Genomic DNA, 26,301 nt, shown 5'->3' with positions numbered 1-26,301 from the left:
TGAAAACTACGGTCCCGTACTTGCTGCGCGGGAACGGTCGTCTTCGCCGTTCGCCCACTTTCAAAAAAGTACATTTTAACCTTACACCGACAAATGTCACCCAAAAGAAATTACATATTGGCGGGGGCCATACAAAAACGTGACGTCCCGAGAAAGCGCGAAACCATGCAAAACTAACCGCTAGGCACAGCGCGTCGGGCCACAGGCCGTGGGCAGTTTTTTTTTTTAGTTTCTACGCACCGACCGGCGAGGCTGCATCATGCAGCATCATTCCTCCCGCCGCTCCCGCCGACGGCGTAGCATGACACAGCGTGCGCGCGCCCTTCACAACTGCGCCGGCGTACTAAGCTAGAGTGCTCGAAATGCAGCGTAATTTTGCATAAAGTGCTTGAAATGTAGCGTACTTCTGCAAAAACAAAACATTCCTTCCTTGACGTCGTCACAAACTGCAAGAATGCCGTGAACAACAGCCGGCTGGCCACAGAGCGAGCGCGCCGCTTCACGAACTGCAGACAGGCAACGGCGGCCGGCGCGGCCGCCTAAATTGCATGCAATACAGCGTACTTCCACAAATAAACATTTCTCACCTTGCCGCCGTCATAAACAGGAGGAGTTCTTCGTCGAAGGGCAAGAGAGACGAAAAAAATTGCGGTCTGCCCGCACGAACAAATACGCCGCACGCTTTCACGCGCACAAAACTGCCCCCACGATGCTCCGTTGTCTGCTGCTCGGATGGATGGGCATAGAGAAAGATATTGGTTAAGAGCGGACACACCCATAGGGCCCAGCGGCCCATTTGACTGCAGCGCACCAAGCGGGCGGAGTCTCATAACATCCGGTTTCGGTTTCAACGCGCGCAGTTTGAATGGCTGCATGCGCTGCGCCTCGCTGCCTGGGACGACTTCCGGTTCCGGTTTCAGGGGCGCGCGGTTTGAATGTTAGCATACGCCGCGCCCCGCTGCGCCGTTGGCAGCGTATAATTAAATAGATTTCGAGTGCTTTTGACCAGCCATGAACGCAGCTGCATCACAGCCTTTGCCAAATATTAGCACTCCACAAAAGACACCAGGTTTTGAGTGAAATGAGAACATTTATTTTGTGCAACACAAACAAAGCCGTGGGATGCGGAAGAAGATGGTTCCTGGCCTCCTGCTCAAGGTGCTCCTGTTGCGGCACCACGGCATACAGCAGGTGTTGCCGACGGGTGGCATCACCTGAAAAATTCGCAAGTATGGTCATTCTCAGTCACCTTATATTGTAACTCTGTAAACAGTGAAAAGGTGCGAAAGCGGCGAGGGAACGAAATTACGAGCGGAGTAAACATGTTTTTGCGAAACTCGCGTGCTGAACGTCGTTGCGCAAAGTACAATACACATACCGTACTACACGGCAGATACCAATCAGCTTTTTGCAAGCATTTCTACATTCCCCGACGTTATTGTCTACCTTCTAAAACCTAGGTGGACAGCAGAGTACGCGGTTTTTTCGAGAATATTTCGTACAAAGACGGCCACAACACGGACTACGAACCAGAAGTACTCAATCTGTTAGGAGCACTGAGAAATACACGGGTGCAACGTATGTCTTAAGAAGCATAGCAAATTAAACTATCGGCTTAACAGTTCTTGGTTTTCAAGCTCTTTAGAGTTTAGAAAGCCCGACGCGTTGCCTTTTTTGCCGGTTTTCAAAAGCGCATCCCTGTGTTGTCAATGCACGGGCGAAATGTGCGTTTCCACGGCGCAGATAACGGACTCTTTCACACGTACTACATACATACATACGTACTACAAGAGTAAGGTTTTTGAGCTTTTCGTGCGTCATCTTTTTTTTCCACCATTCTTGAAAACTACGGTCCCGTACTTGCTGCGCGGGAACGGTCGTCTTCGCCGTTCGCCCACTTTCAAAAAAGTACATTTTAACCTTACACCGACAAATGTCACCCATAAGAAGTTACATATTGTCGGGGGCCATACAAAAACGTGACGTCCCGAGAAAGCGCGAAACCAAGCAAAACTAACCGCTAGGCACAGCGCGTCGGGCCACAGGCCGTGGGCGGGTTTTTTTTTTGTTTCTACGCACCGACCGGCGAGGCTGCATCATGCAGCATCATTCCTCCCGCCGCTCCCGACACGGCGTAGCATGACACAGCGTGCGCGCGCCCTTCACAACTGCGCCGGCGTACTAAGCTAGAGTGCTCGAAATGCAGCGTAATTTTGCATAAAGTGCTTGAAATGTAGCGTACTTTTGCAAAAACAAAACATTCCTTCATTGACGTTGTCACAAACTGCAAGAATGCCGTGAACAACAGCCGGCTGGCCACAGAGCGAGCGCGCCGCTTCACGAACTGCAGGCAGGCAACGGCGGCCGGCGCGGCCGCCTAAATTGCATGCAATACAGCGTACTTCCACAAATAAACATTTCTCACCTTGCCGCCGTCATAAACAGGAGGAGTTCTGCGTCGAAGGGCAAGAGAGACGAAAAAAATTGCGGTCTGCCCGCACGAACAAATACGCCGCACGCTTTCACGCGCACAAAACAGCCCCCACGATGCTCCGTTGTCTGCCACTCGGATGGGTCTGAGCCGCCGCTCCGGCTACACGCCCGCGCGCGCGCGCGCGTTTAGAGACTGGTGGCGCCATCCTGGAGTTGGAAGATTATCTAGTGGAGGAGGAGGATTGCGCGTCATTTCCTGGGGCCAGATTTCGCCGAGTGTCCGCTCTTTACCAATATCTTTCTCTATGGGATGGGTCTGAGCCGCCGCGCCGGCTACCCGCCCGCGCGCGCGCGCGCGCGTTTAGAGACTGGTGGCGCCACCCTGGAGGCGGCAGATTACCTATTGGAGGAGGAGGATTGCGCGTCATTTCCTGGGGCCAGATTTCGCCGAGTGTCCGCTCTTTAAGCGCTAACCGCATGAGGCGACGCGGCGACACGCCGCGCGATGGCATCGCGCGATGAGCTGAGGGCCGCCGAACTGTCGCTCATCGCGTCGCCCAGTTTCTGGGTTTGCAGAAAATTTCGCCCATCGCCCGGAAGTGCCGCGCGAGACTAGATAATGACGGTAGGTCTAGCGGGCGCGCAACTTCCGAGCCGTTTTGCGCGCGAAAGTCGTTTCCTTTTTTTTTCACCGGAGCAGCAGCCGACGTACCCCTCACCACGACCGGTCTCTACCTGTCTCGACGCGCTCGCTGCTGAGCGCGCGCGTCGAGACCGGCCGTGCCCTCACCATGGCAGGTTGTTGTGTAGTGGTTTTTTTATTTTGCATTGAATATGGAAGGTAAAAGAATTTTTTCTACCCCGGCATCTGCTATCGCTGCTGGCGTCATCACTCCTCCAGGATAAATATGCCATCACAAGGCAGGGGTAGATAGAGAAAGGCAAGGCAACTTCCGTGGTCATTTCCTTCGGTGTTGTACAACACCCTTATCAGCTGGATAACAAGGCAGACTGCCCTCAAGACCGGAGCGGCTGAATGAACTCGTCCTTCGCCTGCACTGGCCGAGGCTTCCCACAGACTTGGATGAGGTAGGTGTGCGCACTGCATGGTGTGTCGGTTCCGCGAAAAGCGCTAGAACATACCCGGGGTTCGTGGCTTACATCTACAAGGACCGCTGATTTGCATATGCAAAGGGAGAACCAGCCAAAAAGCCGCAAAACAAGAAGGAGAAGGCACACACACAACACTGCTGGACTTACAACTGATTTTTATTCCGAGGAATTGAGCCACATTTCTGCATATTCCCTGCAAAGCAGGCTCACACTTTGGTCAATGTGAGGGGAAGCTTTATGAAGATAAAAATTGAAACTCCTTTTCAGTGACTGTGATTGAAGGGTCGCTTGCGCATGTCTGCTTGTTTTTCCTGATTAAAAACGCTTCCAGCAGCTCACGCTCACGTCTTGATTTCGCCCGACCGATAATACTGACTGGGTCGAACCGAGTGGAAAAGTAGCAGTACTTTACAGGCAAGGATAAATTGCTTCCTGTGCCCGAGCCCAAGGTTGCTCTGTGCTGCCTTAAACGTTCATTTAGGCACGCTCCAGTTAGCCCAATATTATTTTGCCCCAGGACAATGGAATGGAGTAAACCACCCCCACTACGGACTTTGTGAACTTCGTCTGGTGTTTAGTGATGCAAGCGCCAGCCTGCTGCTAGCCACCAGAAATTTGGGAGCACAAGCCGGATAGCTTTCGCCGGGCAGAAAACAAATTTTTGAGCCACTTTTTGGCCCATATGACGTGTTGTGAAAGTAGGGGACCACTTCGATCTTCCTCCTATCTTCTTTCACTGGGCATGCGGGCTTTTCTAAATTTTTCATTTTTTTCCCCCAATTATTCGCACACCTCCAGCAAAACCGAAGAGGGAAACCCCGGGGTCTTTAAGAGGTCAACCTGCTCCACTTTATTGTTGTTGTTGCATGCAACACTCATTACCACTCGCACTCACAATGACTCACTCGCACTCACAACCATTCAGTCACCCTCATGTTCACTCACTCTCATTCACGTTCACCCACTCTCTCCTTGTTTGCTGACAACAGAGGGTATGGGAGATTTACTACCGCGGCCGACTGCCCTCGCAGCTCCCCTAGCATAGCCTGTGTCGCAGAGATGTGGTGGTGAGCCGCCCAGGTTCTGTCGGGCTATTTGGCCAGTTTTCACAGTTTCGATGCTCGAAGAAAGTCACCTTCATCACTCATATTCCATGCACCGAGTGCTACGCACGTGTGCTCCCACGCTCGCTGCTGAGACGATGAGTGCCTGTTCAGCGTCAGCTAAGATGCTTAGACAAGTTTTTGAACGTGTCCATAGGCGTGCGCAGGGTTCTCCATGAAAACGAGCCAAGTTTCAGCACAGTGCCCCCCGCCGCAACCTTCTCTCACGTGGGCCCCTACGGCCAGAACGGAGCGCAAAGATGAGGAATGATTATGAAGCATTTATTTTCATGGGACAGAATTGCAAAATATACAAGATATTATTCGGCAGTAGTTTTTATTTCAATCTGTAACATCGGCAGAGGAATATATGGTATGGAGTGGATAAGCGGCTGCATTTTTGACACTCAAAATGTGAACAAGTGAGGGAAAGCCTCTGGGTGCTTGCCAGCGTTTTCACAATAGGTCTTGTCCAGACAAAGGCTGTCCTGTTGTTGAAATGTTCCCAAGCACCCTGACGCTTTCCCCTCCCTTGTTCACCACGTGACTGCCGGCAGAGGAAGGCAGTCACTGCGTCGATGAAGCATCAATGCAACATCGCGCTTCCGGAGTAATTTCGATTCTCTCTAGACGCCAGAAAACGTGCCCGATTTGTTTTTTGGCTACTGATATTGGAAAAAAGGACTTTTAAAGATTTCCTCAAAATGACCCGGCAAGTAAACTGTTCTTGGGACGCAAAATCATTGGTCTTCGGCCGTTAACAAAGCCGATTGGAAATAGCACTGCACTGTAGACAATGGCGGAACAGGTCAGACAGCGTAAATTTATAGGGAAGACTTGGCGATTGGGGAGCTTAGGGCGTCATTGCAAGACGCTGACGGGAGCTTTTCATGACCACAAAAAAAAAGTTTTTTTTGTTACTGACATTGCAAAGAACAAGCAAACAGTTCCTGGACCGCAAAGTCATTGGTCTTCGGCCGTTAACAAACCTGACTGGCCATAGCACTGCACTGTAGACAATGACGCAACAGGTCAGAAAGCGTGAATGTATGGGGCAGACTTTGCGATGAGGGGGCTTAGGGCGCCATTGCATGACGCTGACGGGAACTTTTCATGAAAACAAAACTTTTTTTTTGAACTGCAGGGAAAGCGTGGGGTACTTAATTTTCAACGCTTTGCTGTTCGACCAGAATAGTCCAGTGTCGAAGATGCGGGCACCCTTCAACCTGCTTATGGAAAGCACCTGCCCCCCTCCCCCCCTTCTGCACTCAGTTTTCTGTTCTCTTCTGGTCACATTTTTGGCATTTGCGTCAGTGGGACGTTTTTTTCTTCGCTGCCTTCTCGGTATTGCCAGTTTGAACAGCAGCACTCGCTTGCACGATAATTTTAGCCGAGACGAAAACTGTTGGCCTAGTTTCATTTTTATTAGCTTCCATTCGATTGTACTGAGTTTCTTTCGTAGTTTTTTTTTATCGCGCGAAACGGTAACAACACCCGGAGACATTCTATTTGATATCCCTTTCCCCCGTACATAAAAATTAAGTTCAAACTGTACGCTCAACCAATCAAAGAGCGTGCGGCCAATTTGGTTGGTACTTCATATCCACTGCCGAAAATCGCCGCAACGTTTCATCACAGTTGAGTTTCCCTCTCAATCCTGTAGAGGGAAATTGCGTCGATGATGATTATTGAACGACGCTCCACACTTCTGGCCAGGTTAACTTTTTATTAACAGTTAATAAAATTAAGAAAGATACAAGCAATTAGAAAACTTATTGGCATTTCACTGCTTTGTAGTTTTACGTGATGAAACCAGTCCTCGGTCCCGCCCGAAATGGTTGGTTTTCAGCCCTATGGCCCCGCCCTCGTTGGGGGCAGTAACCGATCAGGTAACTGCTCAAATATCCACCCAATGCATCATTGGGGAACGGAAATCATCAACAATTGGGAAAGGACAACAGCCAATAGTTTATTTTGGAAAGAAAATAACTCATCTCGACACACACTGTATGAATATGTGCACTTTCCGCCATCAAGAATTCAGAGGATTCTCTCTTCCCCCTGCGAACTTTGCGAATGTTCTCGCATTACCACGGTGCAGGTTGCTTCAACGTCTTGTAAACCCAGGTTCGAGGAATGTCATGTCAAGGCCCATCTTTTTAGTACCGTCACTTACAAACTGTCTGCATGCCTGCAGCTAGCCTGGCAATGTCCAGTTGACCGCGCCTCAAACTGTCAATCCGCTCCGCCATAGACGTGGGACAAAAGCCACGCGACGCGGATCCGCCTTGCCACAAGAACGTGCGCAGTGGGATGCGGCCTGACCTGTACGTTCCCGCAGGGGATTTTGACTTTTCCCGTATTCTCAGAATCCTCCGCTGTCCGGCTCCCCTTAACCCACGGGGTATAGCGTGTGTGACTCACCCGCTTCTCTGCAGTTGTCCAGAGGGCAGAACAACAAAAAACTCAATGGACATTCCTGTATCACGAACCCGGACGCGGCAGACAATGCACAGCACCAAGAACTTCACTGTCACCATCGGCACGAAAGAACCATTTCTGGCAGAAATTAAAACGTAAAATATTACCATTTTGGATATCTCTTTGAGCGTCAAAGGCATCAACATGCCTGATGCTATGCACACAAAAAATAAAAACCACATGCTTAATTTGCGACGCTGGGCTCCTTCAGGTACATGGCAGAAACAAGAACCCTCTTGCGTTACCGAAAAGCGCACTTGGTTTTCGCACGGGTCCAGCCCAATCAACAAATTACAACCAGAGCAGAGCTCTGCAATGTGCACAGCTGGGAACGTAACTAAGAGTCCACTGCATGAGGTCGAGCCCTGCGGGGAGCGTGGCAAGAGGCATCTAGCTATATTCTCAGGACTCGCAATGCGAAATTCGATAAAGGATCTCACAAAACTCGTAGCAGGTGATTGCGTTCGCGAAGGGCCTGCGCCGGTGAACTGCCAAAGCAACGAAATATTGTCATTCCCGTGCCAGCGGAATCCTCTGCTTCGGTTGTCCAAAGACATCGGCAGATGCGTTATGCTGCCGCGAGTGTCCTCAGTAGTGAATATTTGCTTCCCTCAGCTGTCGACAACGTGAAAATAGCTGAGCGGGTATCGTCGTTCCGAAATATACGCGTCCGACTTTGCTGTCGCGTCCGCCTACCACTCACATCCACTCAAATCATGTCCACTCTCCTCTACTCGCGCTCACATCCACTCACTCGCACTCATCTCCACTCGCACTCATGACTACCCACACTCGCATCCACTCACACTAACGATGAGTGCACTCATGAGCCAGTGTGGCGACCTATGCCGATTCGCTGTAGATGTGATTCGTTTGATCACATAGTTCGCTGTTGTGTGCCGAATGTTCAGTCCTCGGAAGCGCTTATTGAGTCGTAAGCTCTGCACTCATGGGAGGTCAAGTGGATGCAATTTAAGAACTGGGCGGACTTTCCCCCTAAAAGGAACCCCTTCTAGCCAATGGCGTCGGCCGATTCTCATGACCCTGCAATAGAGGGTTTACAAAAGTAGGTCTGGCAACAGTGACAGGCACGCTGACCTCGCCTGACCCCGCGGTGGCGGCCATCTTTGGATCGCTTCGTCCATCCGCTCCGTGTCCGTCCGTCAGTGCCCGCCGTTGTGTACGTGCTTGTAACGTTGTCGCCAAGTGTACTGTGCGTGGAACGGATTTTCAATGTCAAGCGAAGTCCTTTCCTGGTCTAGGGACCTCTCTTTTGTCCCTGACGGTTTCTGCCAGCGACGGCTAGAGGCATATTTTGAGAGCCGAGGCGTGGTGTGATGCGTTATAGTGAAGTCTTTCCCCACATCTCTGCGTATTGCAATAATCCACTTCTTTCTCAAAGCCGGGTTGCTTGGGAAACCATGGAAGGAGACCTGCACAAATAATAAACAGGTTTTGTCAACAAGCACCACATTATAGCTGATCACAAGAACCTGATCACACGAACTCTTGCGCGATGCAGGCATGGCGCGGTGATAGCTGATTTTTAAAATTCCTTATCATTTCAGCACAGTTCCCTTTTCCCGAGGCCGCCCATTTCAGCTCTTGCATATATATGAGGTTAAAGCTTGAAATGTCTACTAAAAGAGGAAATAAACAAGAAATCGTCATCTTTACAAAACCAACTGACTTTTCGGGTGGCTGTCAACTAATGGTGTCTTCGACTGGTCGCTCCCACGATCCGGTTCGGATTTGGCAACGTGAGAGCCGCTCTAGCTCCGAGCGCACAGCGAGACCGGTCAAGCCGAATGGTCAGCAAGTTTTCAGAGCGAAAGCGCAAGAAGGAGGGAAAGGACCTAACTTCCGGAATCGCCACACCGCAGTGGCGCTGCCGCCATAGAGAAAGATATTGGTAAAGAGCGGACACTCGGCGAAATCTGGCCCCAGGAAATGACGCGCAATCCTCCTCCTCCACTAGATAATCTTCCAACTCCAGGATGGCGCCACCAGTCTCTAAACGCGCGCGCGCGCGCGGGCGGGTAGCCGGCGCGGCGGCTCAGACCCATCCGAGTGGCAGACAACGGAGCATCGTGGGGGCTGTTTTGTGCGCGTGAAAGCGTGCGGCGTATTTGCTCGTGCGGGCAGACCGCAATTTTTTTCGTCTCTCTTGCCCTTCGACGCAGAACTCCTCCTGTTTATGACGGCGGCAAGGTGAGAAATGTTTATTTGTGGAAGTACGCTGTATTGCATGCAATTTAGGCGGCCGCGCCGGCCGCCGTTGCCTGTCTGCAGTTCGTGAAGCGGCGCGCTCGCTCTGTGGCCAGCCGGCTGTTGTTCACGGCATTCTTGCAGTTTGTGACAACGTCAAGGAAGGAATGTTTTGTTTTTGCAAAAGTACGCTACATTTCAAGCACTTTATGCAAAATTACGCTGCATTTCGAGCACTCTAGCTTAGTACGCCGGCGCAGTTGTGAAGGGCGCGCGCACGCTGTCATGCTACGCCGTGGCGGGAGCGGCGGGAGGAATGATGCTGCATGATGCAGCCTCGCCGGTCGGTGCGTAGAAACAAAAAAAAAACCTGCCCACGGCCTGTGGCCCGACGCGCTGTGCCTAGCGGTTAGTTTTGCTTGGTTTCGCGCTTTCTCGGGACGTCACGTTTTTGTATGGCCCCCGACAATATGTAACTTCTTATGGGTGACATTTGTCGGTGTAAGGTTAAAATGTACTTTTTTGAAAGTGGGCGAAGGGCGAAGACGACCGTTCCCGCGCAGCAAGTACGGGACCGTAGTTTTCAAGACTGGTGGAAAAAAGAGATGACGCACGAAAAGCTCGAAAACCTTACTCTTGTAGTACGTATGTTTGTATGTAGTACGTGTGAAAGAGTCCGTTATCTGCGCTCGTGGAAACGCACATTTCGCCCGTGCATTGACAACACAGGGATGCGCTTTTGAAAACCGGCAAAAAAAGGCAACGCGTCGGGCTTTCTAAACTCTTAAGAGCTTGAAAACCAAGAACTGTTGCGCCGATAGTTTAATTTTTCTATGCTTCTTAAAACATACGTTGCACCCGTGTATTTCTCAGTGCTCCTAACACATTGTGTACTTCTGGTTCGTAGTCCGTGTTGTGGCCGTCTTTGTACGAAATATTCTCGAACAAACCGCGTACTCTGCTGTCCACCTAGGTTTTCGAAGGTAGACAATAACGTCGGGGAATGTAGAAATGCTTGCAAAAAGCTGATTGGTATCTGCTGTGTAGTACGGTATGTGTATTGTACTTTGCGCAACGACGTTCAGCACGCGAGTTTCGCAAAAAATGTTTACTCCGCTCGTAATTTCGTTCCCTCGCCGCTTTCGCACCTTTTCACTGTTTACAGAGTTACAATATAAGGTGACTGAGAATGACCATACTTGCGAATTTTTCAGGTGATGCCACCCGTCGGCAACACCTGCTGTGTGCCGTGGTGCCGCAACAGGATCACCTTGAGCAGGAGGCCAGGAACCATCTTCCGCATCCCACGGCTTTGTTTATGTTGCACAAAATAAATGTTCTCATTTCACTCAAAACCTGGTGTCTTTTGTCGAGTGCTAATATTTGGCAAAGGCTGTGATGCAGCTGCGTTCCTGGCTGGTCAAAAGCACTCGAAATCTATTTAATTATACGCTGCCAACGGCGCAGCGGGGCGCGGCGCATGCTAACATTCAAACCGGGCGCCCCTGAAACCGGAACCGGAAGTCGTCCCAGGCAGCGAGGCGCAGCGCATGCAGCCATTCAAACTGCGCGCGTTGAAACCGAAACCGGATGTTATGAGACTCCGCCCGCTTGGTGCGCTGCAGTCAAATGGGCCGCTGGGCCCTATGGGAGTGTCCGCTCTTTACCAATATCTTTCTCTATGCTGCCGCTGCGGCTGGTGTCAACGACAGCAATCACACAGTCTGCACTGCCCACGCCGCCGTCGCCGCTGAACCTGTATCGCTGCACCAGCAGTTCTTCGTCTCCGGCTCGCGTCGAAAAAAAAAAATTAGTGTCCCGTTGTACCACTCTGGATATGCCGCGGCAGCCCCCAGATGTGACAGCAACACAGACGGCGTACCCAGCTTAATGATTCGTCTGCTTTTCGACATTTCCCCTCACAGAGCCACACAGCAGGGACGTTTTAACTGCGTCTAATACCTAAAGCGCCAAAACTTGCTTCTACGGATGCGTAAGAATGCCTCGCCAGACCGGTCGTGATGTGCCCTGGCACGGCCGCTAGATACAAAGCGCAAAGCGAGGTGCGGCCCGCCACGTCGCACAGAAACGGCGTCTTGGGCCTAGTTCTCCGTGCGACCGCCGCGGCGCCACTGCTCGGGGCAACTGCTCGCAGGGAAACGCCGCGCCAGCTGCGTCGGTACGCCCATTGCTCACTCCTTGAGGCGTAAACAGTGCGCTTTCTAGTTGCTCATTAAAGACTGCATTTTTGAGTAGTCATTGAAAACGCCGATTATGTCACAATCACCGCAGCAGGTAGGAAGTGTATGCCTGAACGCTGTCCATAACGGCCGCCTATACGATGCACGACCGGGCGAGCGGCTGTACCTCAGGATGTTGCATTAAGGCGCCTGAAGCTTTCGATCTTCCTTTAAGGCGTAAGCCTTTTGTGTCTCATGACTCGCCAGCGTGTCCGTCCGTCCATGCGTCCGCGGCAGCTGTCATTAATGGTTACTTGAAAAGTCAGTAATGATAGTTAATGGTGTAGTAGTAGATGTACGAACAGTAATGATGATTAGTTAATGATACCCACTCAACGCGCACACTGCACATGCACAGTGCCCCATGCGCAATCCACAGGTGGTTTAACAACGGCGCATGTGCACTGACGTCAAAAGTTTGCACAATGGTCGTATCACCCAGAGCTCTCTCAGGTGCTCTCTGAACGTTGATCGAGGAAGGATGCAGCCCGCACGCGCTCCAATGTCGCCCGCTACGAAACGCGCTCGCGATGCCGTACGGAAGCGTTCAAGAGTCGCCAAACGATCTTCAACAGTTGCCAAGCAGAGGACACTGACAGAGGCGGTTAAAGGCTTTCGCCTCTTCGCACTTTACATCGTCAAAGTGCTCCCTGATTTTTATTCACTTCTCGCGACCCCATGTAGACGGTGAATGAGACGGACACGCACAGTTGGTCACACGCAGTAAATTTCCGCTTCGTGTCAAGTCGAATTTTGGCTCTTATATACACAAGTTATTGCAATTTATAAAAGAGAAAAAAAAAACGATCATTATAGCTGAAGTTGTGGAACTTCATAAGCCCACATGCAGCCGAGAAAACCACAAAGTACTTGACACTTTTATTGCATGGTCATACAAAAAGGAAGGAACCATTCAAAGACGAAGAACCTTCCTTGACCTTACTTTTTGTAGTCATTCTCTGTAAACTGCAAGGAACATGCCAGAGACCTGTCGCTTGGCGCTCACTTTTTCCTTTCCCTGACAGTCCATGGCGAGCGATATTTTCAGTCACGCTTCTCGACGCTGTAGTTCGGAGTGAAACTCATGATATCTCACAGTTGGCTGTTTTCTGGAGTTTGTGATGGACAGTGGCACACAGCAGATGCACGGCATCGTGCCCCATACACGTCCCTGACCTCCACCACGCATGCACGAAAAGCCCAAAGAGTGCACGGCAGACACGAGGCAAACATTCATTCGCGCGCACACGAAAAGTCCAAATCCAGCACCGTAGACGCGAGGCAAACGTGCTCACTCACGCGCACAGCAGAAAATCCAAACAAAGCACTGCAGACATGAGGAACGTGAGTAGTAGTAGTAGTGGTTTTTATTTTGCATTGAATATGGAAGGCAAATGCGCTCGAACACGACGAAGCAAGGAGCGCTTCGGGAGTCCACTCCCGGGACCTGTCCCCGAACAGTGGCGCCCCCACCGAAAACAGCGGCCGCTACTGTAAACTCCGCCAGGACGTGCTCACCCATGGTCGGCGGCGCGACGTGGCTGGCCGCACCTCGCTTTGCGCTTTGCATCAAGCGGCCGTGGCCCTGGCTACCCTGGCTTCGCATCCGCCTCCGCGAAACGGCGGAAGTGGCTCTGTCACGTGAACACATCTCGGGGCCGCTCCGACTTTTTTCTCGGAGCGCCTCAGAGCGCTCTGAGCTAGAGGCGGGCGCTCTGAAAGAACCAGCCGAATGTAGTCAGAGCGCTTGATTTCGACCAGCCGAACGTGCGGCTGCATCTCAGAGTGCTCTAGAGCGATCTGAAACGACCAGTCGAAGACACCATAAGAAACCATCATGGGATTCGAGAAAACCCACTAGAGTGAAACGCAAGCTTCGTTATTTTGTGGATCGCGCTGGCAAGTATTCATAGGCATAGACTACAAACCTGAGCTGCGCGCTCTGGACGCGTACCGGACTTCGCACGCGTCATCAGGCGATAACATCTTTTGAAACGGGATGGATGTGAGCATGACGCTACACGTGTGATGCCTCATCTTTTCCTGCTTTACAGGACGCCGCGGCTTTGGCAGGCGCTTTTGTAGCGTGAAACAGGCAGCTTGGGCGCCCTAGGCAACCATTTTGCCATCTGCACAATGCACGGCCATTTCACACAATGGTTTGAAAACTAGCTTCGGTAATCATGCCCTTGTAATAAGTCAAATAGAGAATGGCGAATGCAATCCACGTACAAAAGGCTCCAACAGATGTATTCGAGCTTTAGCGTTCGTTACACATGTATTGCTCCTTCTCCAGTGTCATTTTCCATCTCGGCACAAGCTTTCGTGAAGTTCACAAGGCTCCATTGCACGCAAAACAACCTCGCTGTTTCAGGTGATCGCGATCGCGTTCTATGAGCTATCTCCCAGTCAGAGGTACATGCCGTAATGCCTGAAATGCTGCAAGTGACACTTGTAAAGCCGACCAAGAATGCAAACGAACGGTCGTATACACACCTTGTTTCCGTGCGCGTCTACGACGCTGCGCTGGCTGCAGAAAGGCACGCAGCAACATGCTGGCATTCCGAATGGAGCTTGGTGCTAGCACCGATTGTTATGATGCCAACAAATGACGCAATCACTTGCGGGAATTCCAATGAAGCTCGCTGTGCGTGCATGAGTTCCACGAGGGCTCACGTTGGCGCGTACTCTCCGGGTACAGTGAACTGTCCTCCGAGTACTCCGGGCGGCGCGGACGGACGGAACCAAACATGGCCGCCGTGCGCTGTTCATGTTTTTCTCACTAGATGGCGCTAACTTTTGTAAAGGGTTGACAGTTGACAGCCGTGCTGTGCGGACGTGCGTTTTTGGTGCTCTTCGGATCACGCGTGGAGACCGGGACCGGACAGACTGCGAGAGCGTCTGCGTAAAATAGATGAGTACTTTCCTTTAATAGTTTTAAAAGTGCGTTTAGTTTTTTAGGCTGTTAGGGGAAGTGCAGGTTAAGGAATAGAATTTAGGTCAGTGACCTAATTTCGGCCGGGACTATTTGGCCGACAGTTGTCTCAGTGTTTTTTTTTTGTGTGTGTGCGTTAACTTTTAGAGAGATAGCTATTTTTTTCCAAGTGATTGATCGGCATTTGCGGTAGCCAGACTTTTATTTGATTTTGCACGTGTTTTGAAGTGTTTTCGTCTTGAGCGTGTAGATATCTGGGCATTTGGTGCAAGCAATAATCGAGTGTTGCTACGATGGTTAAGTTACTGAAGGTTAGATGTATGGAGTGTGAGGAATCGGTGAATTTAAAAGAAACGCGGTTCGATTCAGTGGAGGAGGCCGAAGGCGCAGATTTTATGTGCAAATTCTGCGTATTAGGTGCACGCCTGGACAGGGCTGAACAGGCGAACAGCGAACTAGTGCTAAGGATGGATGCTCTAGAAACAGAGTTACAGATAGAGAGGGCAGAGAAGCGTAAGCTTCAAGTACAGCTATCTCAGATCGAGTCAAAAACGGCTGACACCGCCATTGGAAGCCACAATGGCGGGCATTCCAGCGCCAGCCACGTGGATGGGGCTTGCACTGACATGGACAGCGAGGGGCCAGTAGGTCAGACATGTTCAGGCAGGAACAGCTATGCACAGGTGGCAGCTGGGAATTCGAGAGGCGGTACTGAGAAGGGGTCCGGGCTACTTCCAGGAAATGAGGGCACAGTCGCTGATAAGAGGCAGCGAGATCCGGAAGTTAGGAGGGAGTGACAGAGTACCCTAGTGCTTATCGCTGGTGACTCAAACATGGGGCGCTGCAAAAGAGCTATTCTGGACCGGGTGAAGGGTGATAGGCGGGTAGCAGTCGGGGTGTTTCCAGGAAAGACAATGGACGATGTCCTGACAGCGACTAAAAGTGAACTTTCCGAGAAGGCTGCAAGGCGTAACTTGGTAGTGGTAGCGGCGGGGCTAAATGATGTCCTGAATGGTAACGCCGCACAAGTAGGGAAAACATTAGCTGAGGGAGTTGACGGTATAAGGGCGATAGCACAGCAAGCGCAGATCGTGGTGTGTACAGTGCCTGAGGTACAAGGAAGGAATGCAGAGGTTGCTAAAGACGTTGTGAATCTTAATCGCGAGATAAGGCAGTTAGGTCTCGAGAAAGGCTTTGAGGTGGTAGAAATAAACAAGGAAGTGCACAGGGCAGGTTCGGGCAGAGACTTTGGACGAGATGGCATCCATTTCAGTGGAAGGGTAGGAGAAGAGATAGGCAGGCGCCTGGGAGGCCGAGCGGTAGCTTTTTTAGGGGGTCCACGGTGGCTCAGGGCGTAGGGGTAGGTAGAAGCGATGTAAATGTAACAATGGCGGCTGATCCCAACAAAATGGCCACTAGGAGGCCCAGAAAGAAAACTACGAAAAAGAAATTTAACGCCAGGATCAGTTACATAAACATGCAAGGGGGTAGAAAGAGAGCGAAATGGCTAGAAATAGAACAGCAGTTAAAGGACGAAGCAGTAGGTGTGTACGCTCTATGCGAGACACATCTGAGGGATCTAGAAGATCCACCTTTCATCGATGGCTATGTCTGGGAAGGGTGCAACAGAACAACAACGGAGAAGAAGGGAGGAGGAGTAGGTATGCTGATACATCAAGGAACAAATTGGCAAAGAATAAAATCAACTTGCAAAGAACATGTCTGGGTATCAGGTACAATTGCTGGCAAAAGGACATGGCTAGGGGTAGTTTATTTAGGGACCGGGGACAAATGCAGGCAAGAAAACAAGGATCTAGTTAAGTGCCTCAATGACGATATAAAGCAGATTGGAGACGGTGTCGATATTATTTTGCTTGGAGACATGAACGGCCACATCGAGGATCTGGATGGATACACAGATTGTAACGGGAAGTTAATGCTAGACTTGTGTGAGCGGCACAACTTAGTTATTGTCAATAGAGAAACTAAATGTGAGGGACAAATCACGTGGGAATCCCGTAACAGGCAAACAACCATTGACTACTGTCTAATGTCGCAGGGCATCTATAGCAAGCTCGCAATAATGGAAATAGACGAAGAGGGGAAGGACAGCCTAGGAAGTGATCATAAACGTATTAGTCTACAGTTGGGAGCCCTAGTCAAAAGAGAAATGCAACGAAGTCCAAAAGACAACGCAAAATTAAATGATGAACAAATAGCGCTAATATCAGCCGATATAGAAGAAATAATTGAGAAACGCCACATGGAAAATTGGGATTATAATCAGTTGGAACTGCTCATCGCTACAAAAATGAAACAAGTGAAAGGAGTTAACCGCTGGAGAGGAAAGAGGAAGCCACGAAGCTGGTGGAATATGGAAATTAAGGAGGCCATCGAACAACGACGGGTGGCTTCAAGGGAACACAGAGAAGCAAAGAGGGCGCAGTTATCTGTAGAGGAAATAGGAAAAAAATGGGAATCTTATCGTCAAAAGAAACAGCAAGTTCAGGTCCTAGTCCAGGCTAAAATAAAGCAGTCCTCTGATAAATGGCTGGCTGAAGTTCGCGAGGCAAATAAAGGGGGGCCAAGAAAATTCTGGAACCATATAAGCTGGTTGGGAAAAACAAATCAAAGAAAGCAGGAACAGATTATAGATGCTGAGGGAAAATGTTTGGAGGGAGACGATGCTGTGGACTACATTACGTCATTTATAGCTGCGTCTTTTAGCGACGCCAATGGGGTAATCTCCCCAAGTGAGGCGGCAACACAGGACAGCACAAAAGAGAACAGCTTAGAACTGACTAGTCTTAACTGGGAAAAGGCGGAAGCGAATATTCCTAAAACCACATCCGCAGGGATAGACGAAATTCCAATTAAGCTGATTAATGAACTTGGCCCAAGAAGCAAGGACGCGCTGATAAAAGCATTGGAGGCAGTCATAACAAATCAGCAAATTCCGCACAGCTGGAGACAGAGTAAAATGAATTTGATTTATAAAGGGAAAGGAGATAAGATGAACATAAAATCCTTCCGTCCGATTACGATAACATCTGTTATGTACAGGCTGGCAATGCAGGCGGTGAAATTAAAAATGCAGTCATGGGTAGAAGGGAATAGGATACTCGGAGAACTTCAGAATGGGTTCAGAAGGGGTAGGCGGTTAGATGATAGCCTGTTCGTGCTTACCCAATGCATAGAAATAGCTAAGGCGGAAAATAGACCTCTGTTTATAGCCTTTCTAGACATAAGCGGTGCATACGATAACGTGAACAGGGAACTCCTGTGGATCATATTGAAAGATTTAGGTATTGGTGATGAGGTAATTGATTTTCTACAGGAAATCTACCGAGATAATGAAGTTGAAATTACATGGGAAGGGAAAAAAAGTACCACAACTGTAGGGGTGCACAAAGGATTAAGGCAAGGTTGCCCTCTATCACCGCTGCTGTTCATGCTTTACGTGATAAATATGGAAAGAAGGCTAGAAGAAAGTAATCTGGGTTATAATCTATCGTACAGATTAGGCGGAAATGTAGTTGAGCAGCGACTCCCGGGTTTAATGTATGCGGACGATATTGTACTGTTAGCAGATAGCCAGGAAGATTTACAAACTTTGGTTAATTGCTGTGGAGACGAAGGAGACGCTCTAGGATTCAGTTTTAGTGCAACTAAATCAGGTGTGATGATTTTTAACGATACAACTGATCAGGTGCTTACAATACAAGGCCACGAAATACCCAAAGTGGCCGAATACAAATACCTCGGGATATGGCTAAACGAAGGGCAGATATACACGGAAAAGCATGAACAGGCTCTTAGGGCAAAAGGACGAAGAGACGCCGGGATAATGAAACATAGGGCATTATGGGGGTACAACAAATATGAAGTACTAAGAGGTATTTGGAAAGGAATAATGGTGCCGGGACTTACTTTCGGCAATGCGGTTCTGTGCTTAAGGGCAGAAGTTCAGTCGAGATTAGACGTAAATCAGAGAGCTGTTGGAAGATTAGCACTAGGTGCCCACGGCAAAACCACAAACGAGGCAGTACAAGGGGATATGGGCTGGGCATCGTTTGAGGCACGGGAAGCTAAGAGTAAAATACTATATGAAGAACGCCTGAGGAAATTGGACGGTAACAGATGGGCAGCTAAGGTATTTAAATATTTATACAGAAAGAACGTTGACTCACAGTGGCGGAAAAGAACTAGAAAACTAACCAGTAAGTATGCCGGTCATGAGGACGGAGAAAGAAAGAGCATTAAACGACAGGTTAAAAACGCGGAAGTTAAAAATTGGATGAATTCAATGGAAAAGAAACATAGTGTAGAACTATATCGATTCTGGAAAAGGCAGATCAGGAAAGAATTTTTCTATGATAACTCAAGAGGCAGTGCCCTACTTTTTGAAGCTAGATCAGGGTGTCTTAGAACGCGCAGCTACAAAAAGAAATTTAACGAAGAAGATGACACATGTGCAGTGTGTGGTAGATCTGTGGAAACAATTGAACACCTCATAATCAAATGTGATGGTATCCATCCGGATGTCGATGCAGGCACAGTCACTCTTTCTGAGGCCCTAGGGTTTAAAGATAACAATGGTCATGTAAATAAATCTGCAGTGGAAGTCAGCAAAAAGCGATTGGAGGATTGGTGGTTGAAAAGCAGAGATGTGGCATAAGGTTAGAATAGTAGGAAACCGTAGGCAAAGTTGATGGAGAATCTTAATGAGAATTGCCAACACAGTAAACAAAAAAATAATAAATAAAGAAAAGCTGAGCATGGTGGCAATTGCCACCACCCCGTTTCAAAGGGGGCGCTCCTATCCATCCATCCATCCATCGGTCTATACGCTCTGAGCATTGCAGAGGTTGCGCCGCCTGTCGGCGGCGTCACGAAACACAAGCGGGGCTTCCGCCGGGCCTTTCTCATCTCGTTTCTACGCAGTCGAGGTTCTGGCGCATGAAAATCGCGTTCGCTCGGTGCATATGCTTCTCTTAGAGCCTGGACCATGTCTAAAAACAACTGTTGCGTAGTGGGGTGCTCGAACAGCTACAAAAGCTCCCCGGGAACGCGTTTCTACAAGTTTCCTGGCCGCCCTTACGAACAGGAGCGAAGAAAACAGTGGATCGTCGCCGTCCGGAGAAAAAAGTGAGTGCTAGCTACTCGCGTCTCGTTGCTTTTGTAATATTTACTGCAGCGCTTTCACGGTGCGGGTATGAAATGTTAATGGTGTTATTATGTATGCCCTGTCAAGCATCACCAGTTCATTTTGATTGCTGCTTTCATAGTTGTATGCGAAAGAAAGTTGCTCGCTTTTTCACGTGGCTCAACTGATCGTTTATGGCGCGTCTTGTGCACGGCGCTTTTCATCACAGCGAACGCAGCACGAATCGCATGATGTTTCACGCGTGGCTCTAGATCGTTTCCGAACTCATTATGCACCTGTGTGTTTAGCGACGCGCAAGCTATGAAGCGTTGCTACTGTGTGCATACTACTCGCTCTGGATTTTGCACAGCTGGCTCAAATTTTCGCTTTGTTACGGAATATCATTCGCTGCGTGTATTTGCGGAATTGGCATGCTGCGGCTTTCGTATCTGCGCAAATATTGCGGTTTATAGCTGGCATGAATTCAGCATATTTGTGCTGTCTAACAGTGTTGTGGTGGTTTGATTCTTACGCGGAAAATATGTCATGATTGTGGCTCTTACTTCAGGCCACCTTGCTTTATCTTTACATTTGTTTGTATGTAATCGGAAAGCAGCTGGTTGTAAGTTCGTGGACAGTTTTAAATATATAATCGCCTGTATTCGTTTTTGACTAACACTTCTTACAGCTTATTTGTTGACGCACGTTTGCTTTGCTTTCTTTCGAATTTAGCAAAGATGGGAGCCCTTGGGAGCCTACCAAAAACAGCAGGCTCTGCAGCCAGCATTTCGTGAATGGCGAAAAATCAAATGACCCGAGGAGCCCATCATACCTACCTACAGTATTTCCAACTGCTTACAGATGCTCGAACCCAGGGTCATCTGAGAGGTACCAAAGGTAATTCGCTTTCTGGTTGCCTTGCTGCTTTTCATTTCAACCTTGGTAATGCTAGTCAGGTAATTACATGACATAATGTTGTGAAACTTCTCGCATGATGACAGACGAGGCAAAAGTTCTGTGGTGCCAGCCTTTTAATTTAATTTGAGCTTATTGAACCACAGCTGGCTCATACAGAGGTGAGCAATCAGGCTGGCAGGGTCTCCAGTCTTTACTCAGCTGCTTTGCATTTGTTTACTTGTGTCACTGAATGCTTCGCACAGGCTGCCGTGGCTCTACTGATAATGGTTTATAAATTTGTTTGGTCCACTTGAGAACGCTTTACACCAGTCTAATATCCCCAAAATCAAAAATTACCATATGTGAGGTTTCTTGTAAGTCGAGATGAAGAGTGAAACAAAGGAGCAACATTAACTACGTTGTGGCTCATTTTCAGTACGGACAAAAGTACACACTGAAATTTCTCCAAGTGTGCTTAAGAGCATGCCAAATTTGCAGGTTTGTCATGGCTAATTAGCTGCTTGCTTATATAAAAAACCCTTAGTAAGGGGCACCTACACCTTGAATCCAATATACCAACTGCAGGTTGCGGTCACGTGAGCTGCAAACAACCAGTGATCCTGCTCCAGCCGACCTTCCGGAGGAAGAATGCTCTGCACACAGTGGTTTGGAGCTCACAAAGAGGAGCGTATGTATCACTGTCCCAACTCTTACAAGCAATCTTTTGTTTTCAGCAAATTAAAAAAAGGGGAGGCATGCTGTCTATATATATTATTCTAATATTAATTGGCATTCCTTCCTCAAGGAAAGTGTTTCACCCATGCTGATCATCGTAACCCACGGCTATATACCTATCAATATTTCTCAGTATCCAGCCTGCTTTAAAGGGTTGTGTAGGGTTCAAGGCAGCTAGGACAGGCCAGAACAGAATGGAGCTCATAGACAGAGTATGAGGCAGTTTGTGAGGGGTGGAGCAGCCAGATCTTTTCTCTCTGTCTCAGTTTATTTTGCCGATGTGAAGCTTGGTTTCACTGCATTGCACTTTTGACTGCAAGTAGCAGGAAAGGTATAATTGTGTGGCAGCTTACACTACGCTCGTATATTTGTGCAGGTGGAAACACAAACAGACCCTTGCACATGGGCTTCAAGCAGTGACTTGCCAAGTATTTTTTTATGCTGTATGACAGGATGCGATGCTGAGACACAGGTAAGTGCCATTTATCTGCCACTGCAACTAATGTGCTTGATGCATTTTCCTCTCCCTCCTGTACACACCGTGCATGGACAAAAGAGCATATATACGGAGCAATTGGACCAACCAACAGCTTCGTTTACATTGTGGTAGCATATTTATAGCTTCATTTGCATGTGCCAGTGGAGTGCATGCATGATACACCAAGCAAAATAAAATATAGTTTGCTAAATTCTATTATCTCTTTTTCCTGTCTTTCGCTGTCCTCTGTTATATGGTTTTTAAAGTAAATCCTGTTTAATTGCACATTTCTCACAAAAACAAGTACCCCCTTTTTATTTTATTGTTCTTGGTATTTGGAACATGCACGCAAGCAGCACTGAAAACTAATTTTCATCTGTTTCTAACAGGCTGTGCTTCCTTGGAAGAAAAGCTGCAGGGATGCAGCATCAGGCACATCTTTCGAAACTAGGGACTCTGCCTGTGACCCAATGAATGTGGTTGACACAGTGCCTACTTCTGGCTTCACTGGGTACCAGAGTGTGGCAGCTTGTAACCCCCCAAAAAGGGCAGAAGTTCTGACTTCCATTGCTGGCGTCTCTATTCCAGTATTTGACAAGCTGCAAAATATCCTGCTTGCTTCTGTGAATCCTCAACGGCATGCTGAAGTTGTGAGCACATCAAACAAGCTTTTACTGTTTTTAATGAAGATTAAGTTAAACTTATCATACTCAGCTCTAGCAGTCTTTTTTAGTATTCATCGAACAACATGTTCCCGTCATTTCTTTCTCGTCCTGAATATTCTACACCAGAAAATGCGACCCCTCATATATTGGCCCTCAAAGGCAACAAATGAACTTATGATGCCAGACTGCTTCAAGCCACACTACAGCCAGTGTCGAGTCATAATTGATTGCACTGAGGTCCCTTGCTCTGCGCCAACTACAGTGCATGAAAAAGTTCTCATGTTTTCTAGTTACAAAGGCTGCTATACAGTGAAGTTTCTCGTTGGCATCACGCCAAGTGGAATAATTAGCTTTCTGTCTAGACCTTATGGTGGCCGTGCCACAGATTCCTTAATCACAACAGATAGTGGAATATTACATCTTTTGAACCCAGGTGACATTGTCTTGGCCGACAAGGGGTTTCCGCAAATAAGAAGTCAGCTGGCAGACCGTGGTGTTAAATTTCATATGCCAGTGTTTGCCCGTCCTAATGAACCATTTACTAGAGAAGAAGTTTTTGAAACTTACAAGGTTGCGACTGCTAGGATACATGTTGAGCGATGTATCCAAAGAATGAAGATTTATCGCATACTTTCTGAGAAACTCTCGGCAGACTTGGTTCCACATGCTGCAAAAATAATTGACATGTGTGGTGTGCTCACAAATCTTCAAAAGCCAATTATTAAGCCAAAAGAGCAGCCATAGATGGCAACTTTATGGGTCATCAATGCAGTGCATGTATCATATTGAGACAAGGAATTGAACACATATTTCCAGGGTCCATGCGGGTCCTTGAAAACCCTTGAATTTGGAAGAAGTGTTTTTAAGGGCCTTGAGAGTTCAGGAATTTTCATGGGGTCCTTGAAAACCCTTGAATTTTGGTGTGATGAGGGAGACGGCCGTTAAAAAATGCTAGTATCCTTTAAATTTTATTTTTTTTTTCACAAATTAACCCTTTGGAGATAACTTTACTGGAACTGCACCTCTGTGGCTTTGATCACCGTCCCTTCGGCAAGAGCTCTGCGTAAATGCAGATGAAGCCCCACTGTCTCCGCCCGACGCCACACATGGCTTCCGTCACCCCGTAACCTGCCCCAAGAGCAAGGTTTGGGCACAAAGCGAAAAGAGACACAATCTGAATGTGGTTCGGGCAGGAACCTGGTGCGGCGTAAGCGTAGGGAGCCTACACATGCGACATAAGCAGTTCACGAGCACACAGCAGGCACACGTGCGTCGCTCCGCTAACGCAACGCAGGATGCACCTAAAGCCATTGTGAAAAATTTGTCCACCATAAAAAGCGAAGTTATAGTGGCTTCGGCGTCATTCACAGCTGCGCCTCCATGCAGGGAGTATTCCTTCATGCAGGCAACAGTGATCAAGCACAGATTAGCTCGCTATACATGCATAAAGTTCGCACCAGAACAGTCAAAACAGCTTTGTTATTAGAATGATTTCGAGCAAAGACTGAGCATGCTGGCTCAGGTGCCAATCTTTTCAAAATGATGCCGTGCACAGGCACGTCTGGCGATGGACTACGCTGCTGCTTGGCTGCCGTAGTCGTTGGTACGCCTAGCCTGTTTCGCACTGAAACCGCAGCCAACGGCACGTCTAAAGTGGCCAGAGCTGAGTGAAAGGTGTGCTTTTCATAAGGCTAGATGTCAAATTCATCAGCTTATAATAAAATAAAGGTGTGGTCAAGTTCCACGACATTTTCAACAGCGAAGCTTGCAGACGCGGGACAGATGTGAGGTACAGCTGCTGGTAGAAACGGCAGAAATTTGTTTTTATCGCAGTTGCCGCTCTTACTAGCAACTCTTTATTGGTAAACGGCCCTCAATAGAGGTTTATTTGTTACGTTAAAAGTCTCTTGTGCAATAATTGCTAGATACATGAGATGTAAGAAATGTTTCTTTAATAAAATGCTGTGTTGCTAAGTCCTTGAAAGAAATAGTCGGGGGTCCTTGGAAGTCCTTGAAGATCCTTGAATTTCATGGCTGAAAACCAGCATGAACCCTGTATTTCTTGCTTGTAATGAAAAAAAAAACGAAATCATTGATGTGAACTGTGAAAATGTGTTTATTTAATAAAGGTGATGATAAAACCTTTGACACTAAGCATGCTTCTTTGTGTCCGAATTAACATGCCCCATTGCTTGCTACCCTTGCTAAAGCGGGCAGCAACTGTGAGAAATAGAATTTCTCAAGCTTGGGAATAGATGCGCACAGAAAGTCTTTGTCTACAGGAACTTGCACGGTGACTTGCTGATGTTTGGAGTACACATACAAGTAACATAGTTCGAGTCCCAGCACATACAGCGACACTTGAACTTGGGTGAAATACATGTGTGTTTTCTTCAGTTCCAGTATTGTACCACTGAACATCAAGTATGGCACATTGCAAACCTTTTTCTCAAAGTCCACAATCGATTTGTTTTTGCATGTATAAGGGCATTTTACCTCTAGTAAAAATTCCTTTGATTCTTTAGAGGCAATTCCATCAGGTGTGCAGCAGAGCCATGGCTGCTCCAACATTACGGATAGGCCGCACTTGTGAACCTCTGCGCCAGCCTCACTGGCAAATAATGTCACTGCTTCCGCTTCTAAGGCAATACCGTAGGCTGTAGCTGGTGACCAAAAACTTTTCTCTTTCAAAAGCCCTTCAGCCACTTGAGCAGGTTGCCGCCTGGACCTCAGAATGGTGTGTGCCTTGCTGCTAGCAGAAATGCGAGTGGCACGCATATTTTTCCAGAAGCTCACATCCCTTTTGGGTTCTCGTGTTTTCATTTCTATGTCTGCAATTTCTTGTCGTGTTGCCATTACATGCCCCATGTAAAACTCCATTTCGTTGTCAGTGTTGCTCCATGGTTCACTACAACGGTGCAGTGCTGAAGTGCGCACATTGCCTCGAGTGACACTTGGTGTCGGTGAAAGGGCTGCCACTTGCTCTTCAGGTTCTTCGCTCACTCTCACAGAGAGCTCGTGGCCAATTGCTGTAACCAGTGAGCAGTCTTCACCCCACAGTCCATCAAGTAGTGCAGCAACTGCCGTTGCATCCTGCACAGGTGGAGCAGCTGGTGGCAAAGAAACAACTTGCTCCACTGCTCGTCCAAGGAAGCTGTCCAGGCAGGCTCCTTTTTTATAAATGCCCAGACTTTTAACAGACGGCTTTCCCCAGCTTCTTGGGCCACTTGTACACGAGTTGTTTTGTGTGCAATTCACATAGTGCACAACTGCTGCTATATGCTTGCAGCGGCCTCCATTCCCTGCCTTGCAGGTGCACATTGCATCCTCGAGGGCAAGTTCTGGTACCTGTCAATAATAATAAAAAAAAAACATTTTAAGCTGAATTTGAATCAAAGCATGTTAACTTAGAGCGTTGGCTCTAATTACGCGAAAGCAAACAATCCCGTTGCTTGCAGGTTGAGTTCGTCAGTAACAAATCTATGGTTTATGGGGATTTAACGTGCCAAAGCGACTCTGGCTATGAGGGACGCCGTAGTGAAGGGCTCCGGAAATTTCGACCACCTGGGGTTCCTGAACGTGCACTGGCATCGCACAGTACACGGGCCTCTAGAATTTCGCCTCCATCGAATTTCGACCGCCGCGGACAGGATAGAACTAGCGCCTTTTCAAGTCAGCAGCCGAGCGCCACAACCACTGAGCCAGCGCGGCAGCAATTACTCGATACGACGAAGCGTTATTTTTACGACCAAGCTCGGCTTGTGATGTGACCTACGCGCGTAGGCAGCGCGAAAAAGCAAGGCGAGCAGCGAGCTTCGGGAGACAGAATCCGACAACACAAGAAGCTACCTCTTGCAAAAACAATTG

General features: G+C 48.5%; 1 protein-coding gene and 2 long non-coding RNA genes across 3 annotated transcripts; 2 read left to right on the top strand and 1 right to left on the bottom strand.

Annotated features, from left to right (window-relative positions):
• Positions 1–1,070: 1,070 nt before the first annotated feature.
• LOC149328544 (uncharacterized) lies at positions 1,071–2,720 on the bottom strand. Its single transcript, XR_016285663.1, has 2 exons — positions 2,426–2,720; positions 1,071–1,214 (listed from the first exon to the last, which is right to left on the bottom strand). It is a non-coding gene; the product is annotated as an uncharacterized LOC149328544 (long non-coding RNA).
• A 6,310-nt stretch (positions 2,721–9,030) lies between these two features.
• Positions 9,031–10,693, top strand: LOC149328543 (uncharacterized). Its single transcript, XR_016285662.1, has 2 exons — positions 9,031–9,341; positions 10,553–10,693. It is a non-coding gene; the product is annotated as an uncharacterized LOC149328543 (long non-coding RNA).
• An 8,807-nt stretch (positions 10,694–19,500) lies between these two features.
• On the top strand, positions 19,501–24,792 carry LOC149328542 (uncharacterized). The gene is made up of 5 exons (XM_089562197.1): positions 19,501–19,661; positions 20,392–20,556; positions 21,142–21,244; positions 21,668–21,763; positions 22,159–24,792. Exons 1-5 carry the CDS (start codon positions 19,522–19,524, stop codon positions 23,176–23,178), a joined length of 1,524 nt encoding a protein of 507 aa, XP_089418323.1. The 5' UTR covers positions 19,501–19,521; the 3' UTR covers positions 23,179–24,792.
• Positions 24,793–26,301: the final 1,509 nt, after the last annotated feature.

This window comes from Amblyomma mixtum, chromosome 9, assembly GCF_055824585.1.
Source record: "Amblyomma mixtum isolate Tamu chromosome 9, ASM5582458v1, whole genome shotgun sequence".
NCBI classification, from domain to species: domain Eukaryota; kingdom Metazoa; phylum Arthropoda; class Arachnida; order Ixodida; family Ixodidae; genus Amblyomma; species Amblyomma mixtum.
The sequence above is the reverse complement of the archived record's forward strand: the minus strand, read 5'-3'. Positions and strand labels throughout refer to the sequence as shown.

Coding starts and splice junctions, on each gene's coding strand:
- LOC149328542 (XM_089562197.1), top strand. CDS start 19,522: ATGTCTAAAAACAACTGTTGCGTAGTGGGGTGCTCGAACAGCTACAAA. Junction 19,662..20,391: donor GTCGCCGTCCGGAGAAAAAA/GTGAGTGCTAGC, acceptor TTTCGAATTTAG/CAAAGATGGGAGCCCTTGGG. Junction 21,245..21,667: donor TGGAGCTCACAAAGAGGAGC/GTATGTATCACT, acceptor ATATTTGTGCAG/GTGGAAACACAAACAGACCC.